The 14446-nt window shown below is 36.7% G+C and overlaps 1 protein-coding gene across 10 annotated transcripts in view; it reads right to left on the reverse strand.

Moving 5' to 3' along the window:
* The window catches only part of LOC125453796 (zinc finger protein Helios-like), a 231551-nt gene that overhangs the window by 6131 nt on the left and 210974 nt on the right, over positions 1–14446 (reverse strand). For 9 of the 10 annotated variants that reach the window (XM_059647043.1, XM_059647047.1, XM_048533748.2 and 6 more), the window contains 2 exons: positions 12569–12703; positions 8100–8231 (listed from right to left, as the gene is read on the reverse strand). In XM_059647043.1, coding sequence (XP_059503026.1) covers positions 8100–8231; positions 12569–12703 — 267 coding nt within the window. The remainder of the gene's footprint in view (positions 1–8099; positions 8232–12568; positions 12704–14446) is intronic. The other variant, XM_059647041.1, reaches the window with a different exon arrangement.

Raw genomic sequence — 14446 nt, forward strand, 5'->3', positions numbered from 1 at the left:
GATAGAGCATGAAACCATGTATGAATCTCTCAAAGAGGTTATTTTCTGAGAGGAATTTAAAAACGCACTACCTTCCGTAGTGTGGTTAAAGATAAAGTTGATATAGTTCTGTCAGTCCATACAACTGCATTCTCATTAGAGAGAGATGACTAGTGATGGTTTAACCTAAGGGTCGCCATGCCTCAAACAATAGAAGCGGCTGAGAAATGAAGTCTTTCAGAACAACCTCAGCCACTGCAGGAATTGATGCTGTTGGGATCACTCTATATTACCAAAAATTGTTCAGCCAACTGAACTAGTAAGAACTCATGAACAAAAACAAAGTTGCTGGAAAAGCTTAGCAGGTCTGGCAGCATCTGTGAAGACAAAAACAGAGTTAACATTTCGGGTCCGGTGAGGTAGGGTCACTGAACCCGAAATGTTAGCTCTGTTTTTTTACTTCACAGATGCTGCCAGACCAGCTGAGCTTTTGCAGCAACTTTGTTTTGGTTTCTGATTTATAGCATCCACAGTGCTTTCCGCTTTTATCTAGTAAGAACTCATGTTGGGGATCAAAGAGTTGTAACTGCTTGACAGGCAACAATATCAACTGACAATTATGAGTTAATCCATAAACTAATCCTTTGTTCCTGTGATGATACTATAGCTTCAACAGGTGTATTTTGTCTTGCTATTTTTGAAAAGAGGTTTTAAAATAGAGATACTGAGCTGTGAGGCGTTGGATTTTTTTTAAAGTAGGAACAGTAGATATAGAATAGTATCTCCTACCTACTCACCTCATCCTGCCTCTTGACCTGTCTGTCCTCCCTGGACTGACCTATCTCCTCCCTACCTCCCCAACTACACTCACCCTTACTGGCTCCAACCCCACCTCTTTGACTGGTCTGTCTCCTCTTCACCTATCTTCTCCTCTATCCAACTTCTATCTGCCTCCACCTCTCTCCCTATTTATTTCAGAACCCCCTTCCTCCCCATCATTTCTGAAGAAGGGTCTAGGTCCGAAACATCAGCTCTGCTGCTCCTACGATGCTGCTTGGCCTGCTGTGTTCATGCAGCTCTACACCTTGTTAACTCCGATTCTCCAGCATCTGCAGTTCCTACTATCTCTATTATCTAGTTAAGTTTTCCAATAGAGTTATTTCTTCTTTATTTTGTTGTATTTTAACTAAAGTGTATAAATAAAGCATACTTTGCTTACTATCTGGTAGTTTTGGCAAACTGAATTGCATCGAGATTGCAACACTTTATACTTGCATTTAAAATAAGAAAAAGTTAGGGTTTAGACTACGTCCTGAATATATTTTGAGGGGGTTTGGTCTGATCCTTTACTGGTTCTAATAGTTCCTTTACCCTATAGGGTAAAAGATATAGAAAATGGGAATGAAAGATTGGCAAGCAGCCAAGGTAAGGAATGGATAGCTGGAATACTCAAGGGCTTCTTCTCCGATCAGGAAAGTACTGAGGATGGAAATGAGAATTGGAAGCCAAAGAGTTCCCATTGTAACACGGTAGGATACATTTGTTGGAATGAGATGGCAAATCAATTAAATACATACTATGGTCTGTCTTCACAAATGAGGATACAAATAATCTCCAAAAATATTGGAACACAGGACTTAGTGAGAGGGCAGAATTGAAGGAAATTAGTATTAGTAGGGATATGGTTTTGGGGAAATTCATGAGATTAAAAACTGATAAATCCCCAGGGCCCAATAATCTATATCCAGGTACTTAAACAAGTAGATTTAGAAATAGTGGATAAATTGGTGATCATCTTTCAAGATGCTATAGATTCTAGAGTAGCTCCTGTGGATTATAGGTAGCTAATGTAATGCCTTTATTTTAAAAGAAATGCAGCTCAAGAGAAAACAGGGAATTTTGACTTGTTATCCTGACATTAGTAGTATGGAAAATGCTGGAGTCTATTATAAGACTCAATAGCAGAACAGTTAGAAAACAGTAACAGGATCAGACAGAATCAGAATGGATCTACAAAAAGGAAATCATGGTTAAAATATATTGGAATTTTTTGGGTATGTTGATTACGGGGTGCCAGTGGATATGGTTTACTTGGACTTACAAAGGGCTTTTGATAAGAAATCACAGAAGAAATCAGCGTGTAAAGTTAAAGCGCGTTGGATTGGGAACAGAGTACTAACATGGGAAGAGAACTGTTTGGTGGAAAGAATGAAAATGTAAGAATATACAGATTTTTTTACCTAATGCCAGCCAGTGACTAGTGGACAACCACAGGAATCAGTGCTTGGATTGCAGCGCACAATATATATTCATGATTTAGATGAAGGCAAATAAATGTGATATCTCCAAATTGCGGAAGACACTAAGTTGCGTGGAAGATTGTGCTATGAAAACGCAGCAGAGTTAAGCCACTTCGTTAGCACAAACAATGTATTAAGTGAAGTGTTAAAGCAGGCTAAATTTGAAAAGGCTCAGAATGAAACTGGACATGGAACACAGCAAGGCAGTGTTTTTCAGAAGTTAGTGGAATCATAGTTCATGCAACCTGGATATCCTGTATCTAATTAAACATTACAGAAGCATTAATGGCATAAAAGAATAAGAGTTTAAAGAAAAAAAGTTGACTGTCTTAAAGGAGTACATCCATCCAACTTCTAACAAGCGACAAACCCTACAAAAGAATGCGGGTCTAACAGTCAATGAGATGAGGTCAGTGATAAGTGTGATATATATTACAAAAATACAGAAGGACAAAATCATGGCCCACAGAGAGTCTCTCATTAGCAAGAGGCTTGTATTAAGTTGACTTGACTTGTTGGTAAAGCTATGTGAAGTCGCCATAGTCGTGAAGGACCATAGGGTTGCTTGCCCATTAGAGAGAAATGACTGATGCAGTTTCACCTGAGCATTAGGGTGCCTCAGGTGAGGGGAGAGGTTGAGAAGAAGGGTTATTTATTGGTAATTTTAGTTGTGTGTACGGCATAAGGAAAAAAGCATTTTCATCTCGCATTTCTTGGATTGGCAAATAGATTTAGCCAATCCATGTTTTCTTAACTTAGTTTTTTTTATCAACCTGTTCAGAGATGTTATGACACACTTCTGGAGCATGTGGAAGTTAAACCTGGGTATCTCTGTCCATGGGTAAGACACAACCACTGCACCATAAAAGCACTGAAAAATATGGAAACCTTCATGAATTTGTGTGTCATCCCTGCCCAGGGGATATATAGCAGGATACTATATATCTTACAATATAAAGTAAGAGGAAACAAGTGACTCTTGACAATTCATGGCAAAATGGACAGAAACTAGACTGGAGGCGATGAGCTAGATTCCTCACTTAGAATGGGATGAGATTTGTCAATTATGATTTTATTGATGTATGTGAAAATACGATAATTAAAGAAATGACTATGACTGCAGAAAGTCCCTTTAAAAATGGAGTTTGTGTAATAAATCATGCAGTAATAGATGAGATGCTTCAGTAAAGCTTAATAGGCCAACTGGTCCATGGGCAGTCAGTCCATGAAAATAACTCACTGCAAATGGTTGGGAAGTACATTCCAGGCTTTTTGCAGAATTCCAAAAATTTTGTCAGTACTAAGTGACTATTCTCCAGTTTGGGAAAGGACTACAATTAGCTCCACTTCTTCTTAGCATATGAATACCCTGCATGAAGGGAGAAGGGTATAAGACGAAGGTTTCAGAGAAAATGTGGCAGTTTAATGGTATCATTTGCCTTCAAAAATGAATTTTAATCCAGGGTTAAAGTATATTATAAAGAAATTGTAACTTTACAATATGGCAATCAGACTGTTAGAGTGCATTTCTTGAGGTTGATTGACAATGCTTGTACCCTTACCGAATTAAAACAATTCATTGATGTGGTACTGTGCACTTCCAATATACATATCTCAAACAATTATAAGCAGTGGACTATGGAAGGTGAAGGGCCCACTGAGTATGGACAAAGTGATGTTGATGCATAGAATAGGCTATTTATCCATATGAACAACTACCAAGGATCTGCATATATGTGACAGAAAGATGCAGTGAATGGAGGGATGCCACCATAATCAGGACAGCCTGGAAAGCCAACAACCTATAGAAACATTGCCTGAATGTGCAAGATGAGGGACAGGAGGTAAAATCCTTGGATCAGCAAAATGAGGCAAAGATGTGGAAAGCCAGAAAACAAGTTCTGGAAGTGAATTTGAAAGTGAACACACTTGTACGAAAACATCGTGGACTTGTGATGGGTGTTTTGGAGGCGGTGGTTTTGCCATTATAGTTTTGAATGCGATAGGAAGTCGATTAGAGGTCACAATCTGACAAGGACAATGGAATAGAATTGGAATACCATGAGAAGTAGAAGTGTTTATGATTAAAAAGTTTTAGTAGCCACTAATAAATTAAAAGATAAGTTGATAAAGGATGCCAAACAAAGAGGATTGAAAAAAACTGGTGTATTCACTAAGATGCTAGATAAGACAGCCTTGTAATGTCACTCAGAAAAAGTGCTTCCTGATGGTACATCTAAGGTTAAAGCCAGGTTAGTGGCTTGGGTTTTGAAGACTGGCCAAAATTCTGGGTTAATTTCCCTACAGCAAGAAGAGTAAGCCTGAAGATTTTCCTAGCTCTTTGGGCAACATATTTCTGGAAGGTGATTTGGTTGATATAAAAACTACAATTTTCAAGAGGTGAAATTTCAACGAAAAGTTTTATTGAAGTCACCCACGGAAGCCCTGATAATACAGAACTGAAATTATGGAAAATACACAACAATGTTTATGGGTTGAATCAATTGTTGCTATGTCTGAGTTTGGTCTGTTGCTGAACACAGATTGTATTCTGTTAAAAGTAGACACAGTCATGTTTTATTGGCATCATAAGAATAAACTAATGGGTATATTTCTGAAGAAGGGTCTAGGCCCAAAACATCAGCTTTCCTGCTCCTTTGATTCTGCCTGGCCTGCTATGTTCATCCACCTCTACATCTCGTTATCTTGGGTATTTTTATGATATATGTTAATGCTTTACTGAGGAGAACTTCTGCAGAGTTTGAGCAATATGTTTTTGTACGCCATCTGGATGCAATGGCACTTGTGAAATTGCACCCATGATAAAATATGCTACATTTGAGGAAGTTCTCAGATCAAATTAAACAGAGAAGAAATTAAATTCAGAGAAATGTGCACCCAAGTTTCCAGCCTTGGATGATCCAAAAGATATGATGCTAGTCATTGTGGTTACGCTCAACATGCCAATCATCTTAATGGATATTCTATTATGGCAGAGTTTATCATATTTTTGATTGGAAACAACCATAAATATGGTGCTAATCTGTGGCCTGAGAAACTATGAAAAAATAAAGATGTCAGAGGTAATTAAAAGGACCTTAGCTGCTAAATACTGAAACTACTAGAACCAAGATATGGGTGATACTTGTCTAAAATTTTGAAAGAAATCTTGCACAAGATGTAATCTGGGGCAAAAAAAATTGCTCATGGAATACTTGTAGATAATAGTTCTTTGTAGACAATGTTCTTTGGACAAAGGGAGTTGCAGAGACAAAGTTGAGAATTGACTAGTTTGAAATGTGGGAAAGAAACGAGGTCACTAAAACAAAAGTGTTAATGCAGGTCACCAATGATAGAGATAGTAGGAACTGCAGATGCTGGAGAATCTTTGGCCTAGCCCAAAATGTCAGCTTTCCTGCTTCTATGATGCTACTTGGCCTACTGTGTTCATCCAGCTCTACACCTTGTTATCACCAATTGATAGACTGTTTTACAAAGGGGAATGTGTTTCTGAAGAAATTATCAGATGTTCTTGAAGATGTACATCTTGTATTATAAGAACATATGAAAATGAACATTGTTTGGATTGCTTTGAAATTGAATATAACATTTTTCTTTAAAGATGAGAGAATATTAAATATGGAAGGTTGAATATATTATAATACAAGACAAGACAGGGACCATGGAAATAAATCATTTTGATCTCCTTTTGTTTGTATATTAAAAAAAACATATTATTTTAATACAAGATGGGGCCTGATAATGAAGGTTAGAAAGAAAATAGGTGACGGCTGTCAACTGATATATAGATATATGAAGGGTAAAGCTATATAAAGGGTAAACAGGATCTTGTGGAGCTATGGTAGTGGTAGTGTCCCTTTGTCTGGGCCATAAAGTCCAGGTTCAAGTCCCACTTCCCCCAGAGATATGCCACAATAGGTTATTTTCTTTTAAAAGGGGGATACAGCTACAACTGGGCATGTAAGAGCTGCTGGTTTGGTGTAGTCAATAAACTGCACAGAAAAGTTCATGTCTCTTTGTTTTCATTACAACATCATGGTTAAAATCAAATATCACCACAACATCTGTACACATTCTCCTACCACACTTCCTATTTGACATTTGCTTACGTTCATCTAATCCCTAAAACAAGTTCATTCCTAGTTTGTTGTATAACTGTTCCCAAAGAGATCTGTTCTCTCTCCTGTAATAAAAACAGAAAGTGCTTGAAGTACTCAGCAGGTCTGGTAGTATCAGTGCAGAGTCAAACAGTCAACGTTTAAAGTTGAATATAACATCATTAGAGCTAAATTCATTATTCCATCCAGACATAAATAACAGCCAATGTTTGCCAATACAGAGGGATCCCAGATTGGTTCTATATTGGTCTTCGGGCCACATTATCACAATTCCTGCAAACTTTGGGTACTAATCAGACAGCCCAATGCTTGGGACCTGATCAATTCATCCACAGGTAAATCTGTGGAGAAAGTGGTTGGAAGAGTACAAGCTAGAGATTATCGTGGTGATGCAGAGCAAGGAAACATATCCCAAATATCAATTGGAATCAATTCATGGTGCTGCTTAAGAGATGAATATTAGATAGGAAATTGGGAGAATCCATCTTCATTTTGAATAGTTTCATGGGATTTCTCTCCAGTTTAATTTCTTATCAAAGGACAGCGCATTCAACAATATAACACTCCCTCAATATTGCCTTGAAGTACTAGCCTAAATAATGCAGTCTAGTCTTGGAATGTGCCTGAACCTACAAGCTAGCAACTCAACAACGAGATTTTTGATAAGAAAGATAAAGCTTAATTGTCATTTAAATGACAAATGTTGCTCACGTAATTTCCAGATTGCTAATTGGTTTTCTTTTTGCTTCTTTTATATGACTGTGTTGCACCTGTAACAGAGTCTATGAGGTTCCCAGAAGTTAAATGCATGACACTTGAGAGTGTGTGTGCATGCGAATGTGTACTGGATCAGGTGTGTATTCATTATGTATTAAAACTTAAATTTTGATTAAAAATTGTTATTTTAGAAGAGACATAAAACAAGTCAATTTTTACTTCTAATACCTGGCTTGTCTTCAGCATTTCTGGAGAATTTACAAACATAATCAAAATGCTTCTTTCGTATAGTTGATAATAAACCTTTTCAAAGATGGTGTGACAAGCCCTAATAGGATAGGCCTTGAACCTTGTCTCTCGGCTCAGAAGTAGGGACACTACCTCTGCATCACAAGAGCCCCTCTGAAATGTTCTTCATAGTAAGTTTAGGCATTTTCTAATCAACCAGTTCAGAGATGGTATTAAACACCTCTGGAACAGGTGAAACTTGAGCCAGCGCCCCCCTTGGCTCAGAGGGAGGAACTCTACCACTGCGCCACAAGAGCCCCTCCAAAGTGTTGAGAGTTTAGTTGATGTCAAGAGGCGCTCTTTTCAACCTCACTGGTAATAAATAAACATCTAGGGCTGATTTTAAGGATGGAAACCAAGTTAAGTGTGGCTCCATTTAGCAGCCAACAATATCAGCCATGTTCCAAATCCCAAAAAATCTGTCAGTATGAGCATGACAATTCAACTGTTTACCTTTAAGCAACAGCGTAGCATACCAGTTTAGTGAATTAATTACTAATATTTGTTTAAATATTTGCATTCAGCAAACAACAGCAAATTGTCCAATCAAATAACAATCTCTCTCATGATAAGATCTATCCTTTGTTCTCTCTTCAGTATAGTCAGCTTTGAACAGGTAGTTGATTACTATTTTGCCATTACTTTATTGTTAGTAAAGAAAGACAGCAAATCTCACCAACAAATTTTTGCGGTGTAGAGCTTTTACGCTTTGCTACATTGCTTGATAGCCTCTCTATGACTGCAGGTCTCTCAAATGACATCAGAGGAATGTGATCTGCTACTGGATCCTGCTCCTTGTACTCATCTGCTGCAGAGAACAGTGAACATTCAAAATGTGAAAACACCAATCCATAGAAGTTTTTATTTTAAGTATCACTTTTAAATTATTACATTAATAATATAATGCTGTTAAAATTAACAGTTAAAGTGCTGAATATTTTAGAAATACAGGGATTAGTTTATCAGAGGATAAAGTGCTCTTACAAAAGACTTCATTTCTAGTATATGGGCCATATTTAAATGTAATAGAATGTCTCAATTTTCAGAAGAATTCAAATTGTTACGTTTCAACAGCATAATGTTTCAATAACTAATACAATTTCTTTGAAATATCGCAAAGAGGTCAAATGGTGTTTTCTGCTTGACTATATTGAAGCCTGACAAACTTTTACATGTAAATTAAAATTTGGAAACTTAAGGCAATGCTAAATTATTAATTATGTTCTGTCACCACATAAAATATATTATTACTGGAAAAGTAAATTAAAGTTAATTCGTTGGTTGAACTTTCATTTTCTGTCAAGTACACCCATAATTTTTGTAGCTTTAAATGGTATGATGTTCTATGTTATAACTGACAAAGGATATCGCTGCTGTGTTAAAAACAGCCAAAACTTTTATGTTCTAACTCTCTACTCCTTTTCTTATATTTATCAGATGAACACATATTGCATTACTTGATTCAAAGAGAAAACAAAAATCCACATTTTATATATATGCTAATGTTGACCCCAATTAATTTAATTCAACTAATATCCGTGAAAAAAATTAGCAAACAATAACCTGGCACAATGCCTCTTGTATGTGTTTAGGAACTGAGTTTTATGATTAAAATTATATGGTGTAAATTAAACATTTTTCTACGGAATGGAAAATAAAGAAATTAACTGTGCAAAGAGGCAAGATTAAAGTGTACAGACTAATTCTTAGTAAGCAGTGGATCAGGGAACAGAAGCATTTTAGAAATGCAATGCTGTACTGCTAACTATTTTGCCTCCATGCAGTTTGGCTGAGAAATGACAGCACCAAGTCGTTGCAACGTATCCGATCTCAGACAACCATGAGCAGACACAAAACATTGCCTCTGCTTTTTAAGTAGATTATTTCTTTAAATCCGTTAGTCTTTTGTTGACTGAGGTAATAAAGAACATTTCTAGTGAGTGATTCAACTATTATCAGGAATATCTGAAAAAGAAAAAATCAAAGACTTGCAACTCCTTGCAGTATTAATCCGACAGAGGCCAAACAAAGGAGGGAGATTGTCAAGCACAGGGTAAATGGTCTAAATTTTGAGGCAATTTCTGAAGAGGTCAAAATTTTTAAATTCAAAAAGGCTATAGCTTTCAAGCCATCATCATGAAGGTCAAATGGCAATAGATGTATCCAATGGCTATGAAAGGTGAAGGCGAGGGAAAGTCTCCCAGAACAATGGAGCACTGCCACTTCCTTTCGCCTACTATTGGGAGGTCATCTCCATTTCTCAGCCACGTATAATCTTCAGTGGTATTTCTGGTGCCAACTGGAAATTCCAGGCTTATTAGGCCTGTTAAACAGCTTAATGAGCAACCTGTGACTTGTGGGTAGTAGCTCTTATCCACACCCTGAACAAAAATGGTCTGGAGGCAACACCATATCAGCAGATTGGTACACTTATCGATAGCAGGAAATTGCAGGCTTGCCTTTCTCCAGTCAGGGAAATGAACAATCTGCTCAGAATCTCACCGAAAGAAATTGATGAGAAAAATAAACCTGCAGCTATGATGTAACAAAGTGTGGAGCTCGATGAACACAGCAGGCCAAGCAGCATCTTAGAAGCAGAAAAGCTGATATTTCAGGGAAGGGTCTAGGCCCAAAACATCAGCTTTTGTGCTTCTAAGATGCTGCTGGCCTGCTGTGTTCATCTAGCTCCACACTTTATTATCTCAGATTCTCCAGCATCTGCAGTTCCCATTATCTCTGCAGCTATGATGTACTTGGATTATAAAAAAAGCACTTGCTAACGTGTTGTATTAAAAGTTAAGAGCTCCTTGTATGAGGTAAAATATTAGCTTGATTGATTATGAAAGGAAGCAAGCAGTAGGAATAAATTGTTATTTTTTGGGTTGGCAAGCTGTATCTACTGGAATGCCACACAGATCACTAAGCTCAAACCTCAACTATTTACAATCAATGTCAATGACTTGGATGAAGGGACTGAGTGCATGATAGCTAAATTTGCTGATCATATCAAAGAGTTAAGAAAATAAGTTGTCAAAAGGATGCAGAAAGTCAGCAAAAAGATACTTAGGTTAAGTGAGTGGGTAAAAAATTGGCAGATGTAATATAATGAGGGAAAATGTGAACTTTACTTTGGCAAGAAGAATGGAACAACAGTAAATTATTTAAATGGAGACAAATTGCAGAATACAGTGGTACAGAGGGACTAAGTGTCCTGGTACATGAATTGCAAACAGTATTTCGACACAGTAAGTGATTAGCAAGGCAAAAGTAACGTTGGCATATATGGGGAGCAGATTATATTGAAGTCGAATAATTGAACCACAGCTGTACAGGGCCATGGTAAAAACACATCTGGGGCACCTCATACAGTTTTGGTCTTCTTATTTTAAAAAGGACATAATAGCATTACCAGCAGTTCACAGAAGGGCCACACAACTGACTCCTGGAATGAGGGCTTTTCACATGATGAAAAAGTGAACAGATTGGCCTGTACCCAGTGAAGCTTAGAAGTATGAGAAGTGATTTTAGATGAATGTAAAAGATGCCAAAAACCTTCATCCATGCTAATACGTTGCCCCACACTGTGAGCTCTTATCTTGTCCAGAGCTCTTATCTTACAACACATCATAGCTACAGGTTCATTGTGGATACAGAACGATGTTTTGTCTTGGCCAGAATAGTAGAACTAGGGCTACAGTAGAAGTTCTACCTCATAAGGCAGAGACAATGAGAGCATTTTTTTCCTCAGAGGGTCATTACTATGTGGAATTCTCTCCCAAAGAAAAATAGTGAAGGGTGAATTAGCAAATTCATTTAATGCTAAGTTAGATTGATTTTTATTACACAAGAAAATCATAGGTAATGAGGATTAGACAGGAAAGTGGAGTTGAGACCACAACCAGATCAGCCATCATTTTGAATGATAGAGCTGCCTTGAAGGCCTGAATAGCTGACTCCTGTTCCTATATCCCATGTTCTTAGAAGTCAGAAAGAATCACCGGACAACTATCATATCTCCTAGTAATACAATGTCTCTTTCTTCCTTAAGTATCAGATTCATGAAGGAAACTTGTTTGTGTGGTCCCTCTTTTTGCAAGCAATTGAACATAAAATAGGACTAAAACTAAAAGGTACTAAAGGTGTAAGAAAGAAAATTTTCATTCAGGTTTTAAATGGCGATGAGTGAAATTATGCACAAAATATCAAGCGGCAACATTTTTCTTGGGGTGAGAAGGAGCGAGGGGGAAGACTTAATTGCCAAGTAATTGGGAAAATTATCAAGTTGCAAACCTGGAACAAGCAGCAACCTGCAGTCATTCAAAACAGAATGGTGAACCAAAACATTATGCCAAACTGGAAAAAAAACTTAAAAAAAAAATTTAAAAACTAATCCTAAATTCACCAAAAAAAATCTTAATTTTAAGATAACCATAGTTGTTTCCAGAATGTAATCTACACCTTTACATCAAATTAGACAGGATTCATAGCACAGAAACAGGCCACTCAGCTAATATTCCCTGTAAATCTGGAAGCATCAAATTGCGAGCTGTTTTAAATGTTTGATCATACTGTGGATTCATATTTTTAATGTGCTTCAGGTTTTCCATTTCGTAACAGTGACCCAATTAAATAAAAACAGTTGACACCTGGATAAGAAGACACACTCTGATCTTTCTCTCTGAATTCGTTGAACATTGAATTTACCTCCATTCTGGAAGAACACATACAGGGACTGTCAACAGCTTGTTACTGGAATTGAATATTTCTTTTGGAAATGTCTGAATAAACATTACTACCAGAATGGAAATACTTGGGTCAGAAAGCACTAATAGGAAAATCTGAAAAGGTAATACCCACTTTTTCACATTAATATTTAATCATAACATTATGTGTAGTAGGAAAATATAGTTTGTGAAGTAACACTATGCCCACATCAGGATGCCTCTGTTTTACTATTTCCTTTTAGTAATAGCAGTTTTGATAACAAAAACTAATTGCGTTGGCTGGCCATTCTACTTATGACAGAAAACATACTTAACAATATCTAAAATTGGATACAGTATCAAGATAGAAAAGATAGAGTTTCAAGGTAAAACTAATGAGGAGTCACTACAAACTAGAACTCCTTCACGTCATCCCACCCACCCTGGTGATTCATGGGCTGTGTAGCCTCCACGCCGGCATTCTGCAGGTAGTTGTGACAGCGCTCTTTATGCTCCTCCAGTGAACTGCGTTGTTTGTAGCTTCTACCACAGTAGTTGCACTTGTGAGGCTTGCCCACTGTGGAAGGAATTGTACTCAAGTTACATCATCATTATTACATCAATCATTTTCAATAAGCATTAAATGTGTTTAAAGGGAAACTGTGCACCATAAGTTTCATAAAGCATGAATCAAAGGCAACACGTAAGTTTAACCTATAGTTATCAGCAAAATAGGTACAGAAGCAGTCAAGTGTTACTGACTCATCTTTTTTTGAAACCTCTACAAAAATGCATGCAATGGGAAAGCCACCAGAATTAGATTTTTTTATAAATTATTACTGATTACTGTCCTAATTACTTTACCTGTATGCGCTTCATTAACATCTTACTATGTTGTGGTTGGCATTTGGGGTTGTGTCAGTCTTGTTTGGCAGGGGGGAGTTCAGGGAATGAAAAGTTACAGAACTTTCTGGTTCCATTACCAAAGTTCATCGTTCCTGAAACTACACGGAGGCCGGGCTGAGCTTTTATTAAGATATAAATACTTTGGATTGGCTGAAAGTGCAGATCTCATGAATTTCACAATTCTTTTTAATCAAAGAAATAACTTTTGAAAGTCTAGTGTATTGGCCTTTTAAATATCTGAGTTTCTTAAAAGCATTAAAACAGTTACAGTTAATTTTGAACCAATTCCATTGTTCATTAACAACAGCATTTTTCTTATGCAGTCGCTAAGCAATTCAGTATTAAAATATGTTCAGTTTTGTATTTTCTTTACCAAGGAAAGAACTGATGTGTCCTTTACTTCAACAGGTAATAAAAAGACAAAATATTCATGGTGACAGAATAATACAAATTTTGTAATAATTTTGTAGCATTCTGGAATTTCTACTGGTATTTTAAAGATATTGTAATTAAAGGTGAATTCGCCTAACTTACTGTAACTAATAACTTAAAGTATCTTATTGAAATTAAAACTATTTCCTTATGGCAACCAACGAGGTCAACACCATTTCAGGAGTGTTGGAATCAATATTTTAAGGATTTCATTCCACTATTCAATTAATTTTCCCTGAAAAGGCTAAAAATCTTGATTATGAGCCCTTTGTGAGTTATAAAGCATGTTTGTAAAGATTGTGATATCTGAGGTTTTCTTGAATACATGTGATAGTTTCACATCTCTTATTTATTATTTACAAATTTGTAAAATTGAAAAATTTAAACAATCAGACTATTTTTCATGAACTAGTGAATAAATATGTAAAATAAAAAAAATTATTGGCCTCTGCATTTCTAAAAAAGCATCTAACAGATTACAAGAGCAGTTAGCCAAAAACAGTCATCAATGTGCAACATGACAGTTCAATATATAGCATAGTTGGAATTTGCACATTGAGTATTACGTTAAAAATGTTTATTAGTTGGAGCAGTCTGGAACGCATATAAACTGGAAGATGCACTCCCAACAGTGCTCTGCATTGGAAAGTGCATTATGGCTATGTAAGATTGCCCATAGTGTTGATGGATGTGTAGATTAGGTGGGCTATAGGAGGATGGGTCTGGGTGGGATGCTCTGAGGTCGGTGTGGACTTGTTAGGCTGAAGAGCCTGTTTCCACACTGTAGGGATTCTATGATGATGAAGAAGTCAGATCTTTCAGTATTGAATTCCTTCCTCTTTTAAAAATAGGCTAATAATTGAACATGAGGCTTTCTATATTCATATGTGCAAAACCAAGCTTAACACTTTGAATGAGAATAAATTGATAATGATTTAGATCAGAATTGGGATTTGGATTTCAGTATACACCCTAATCATGG

This window comes from Stegostoma tigrinum, chromosome 7 (assembly GCF_030684315.1).
Source record: "Stegostoma tigrinum isolate sSteTig4 chromosome 7, sSteTig4.hap1, whole genome shotgun sequence".
Lineage (NCBI taxonomy): Eukaryota > Metazoa > Chordata > Chondrichthyes > Orectolobiformes > Stegostomatidae > Stegostoma > Stegostoma tigrinum.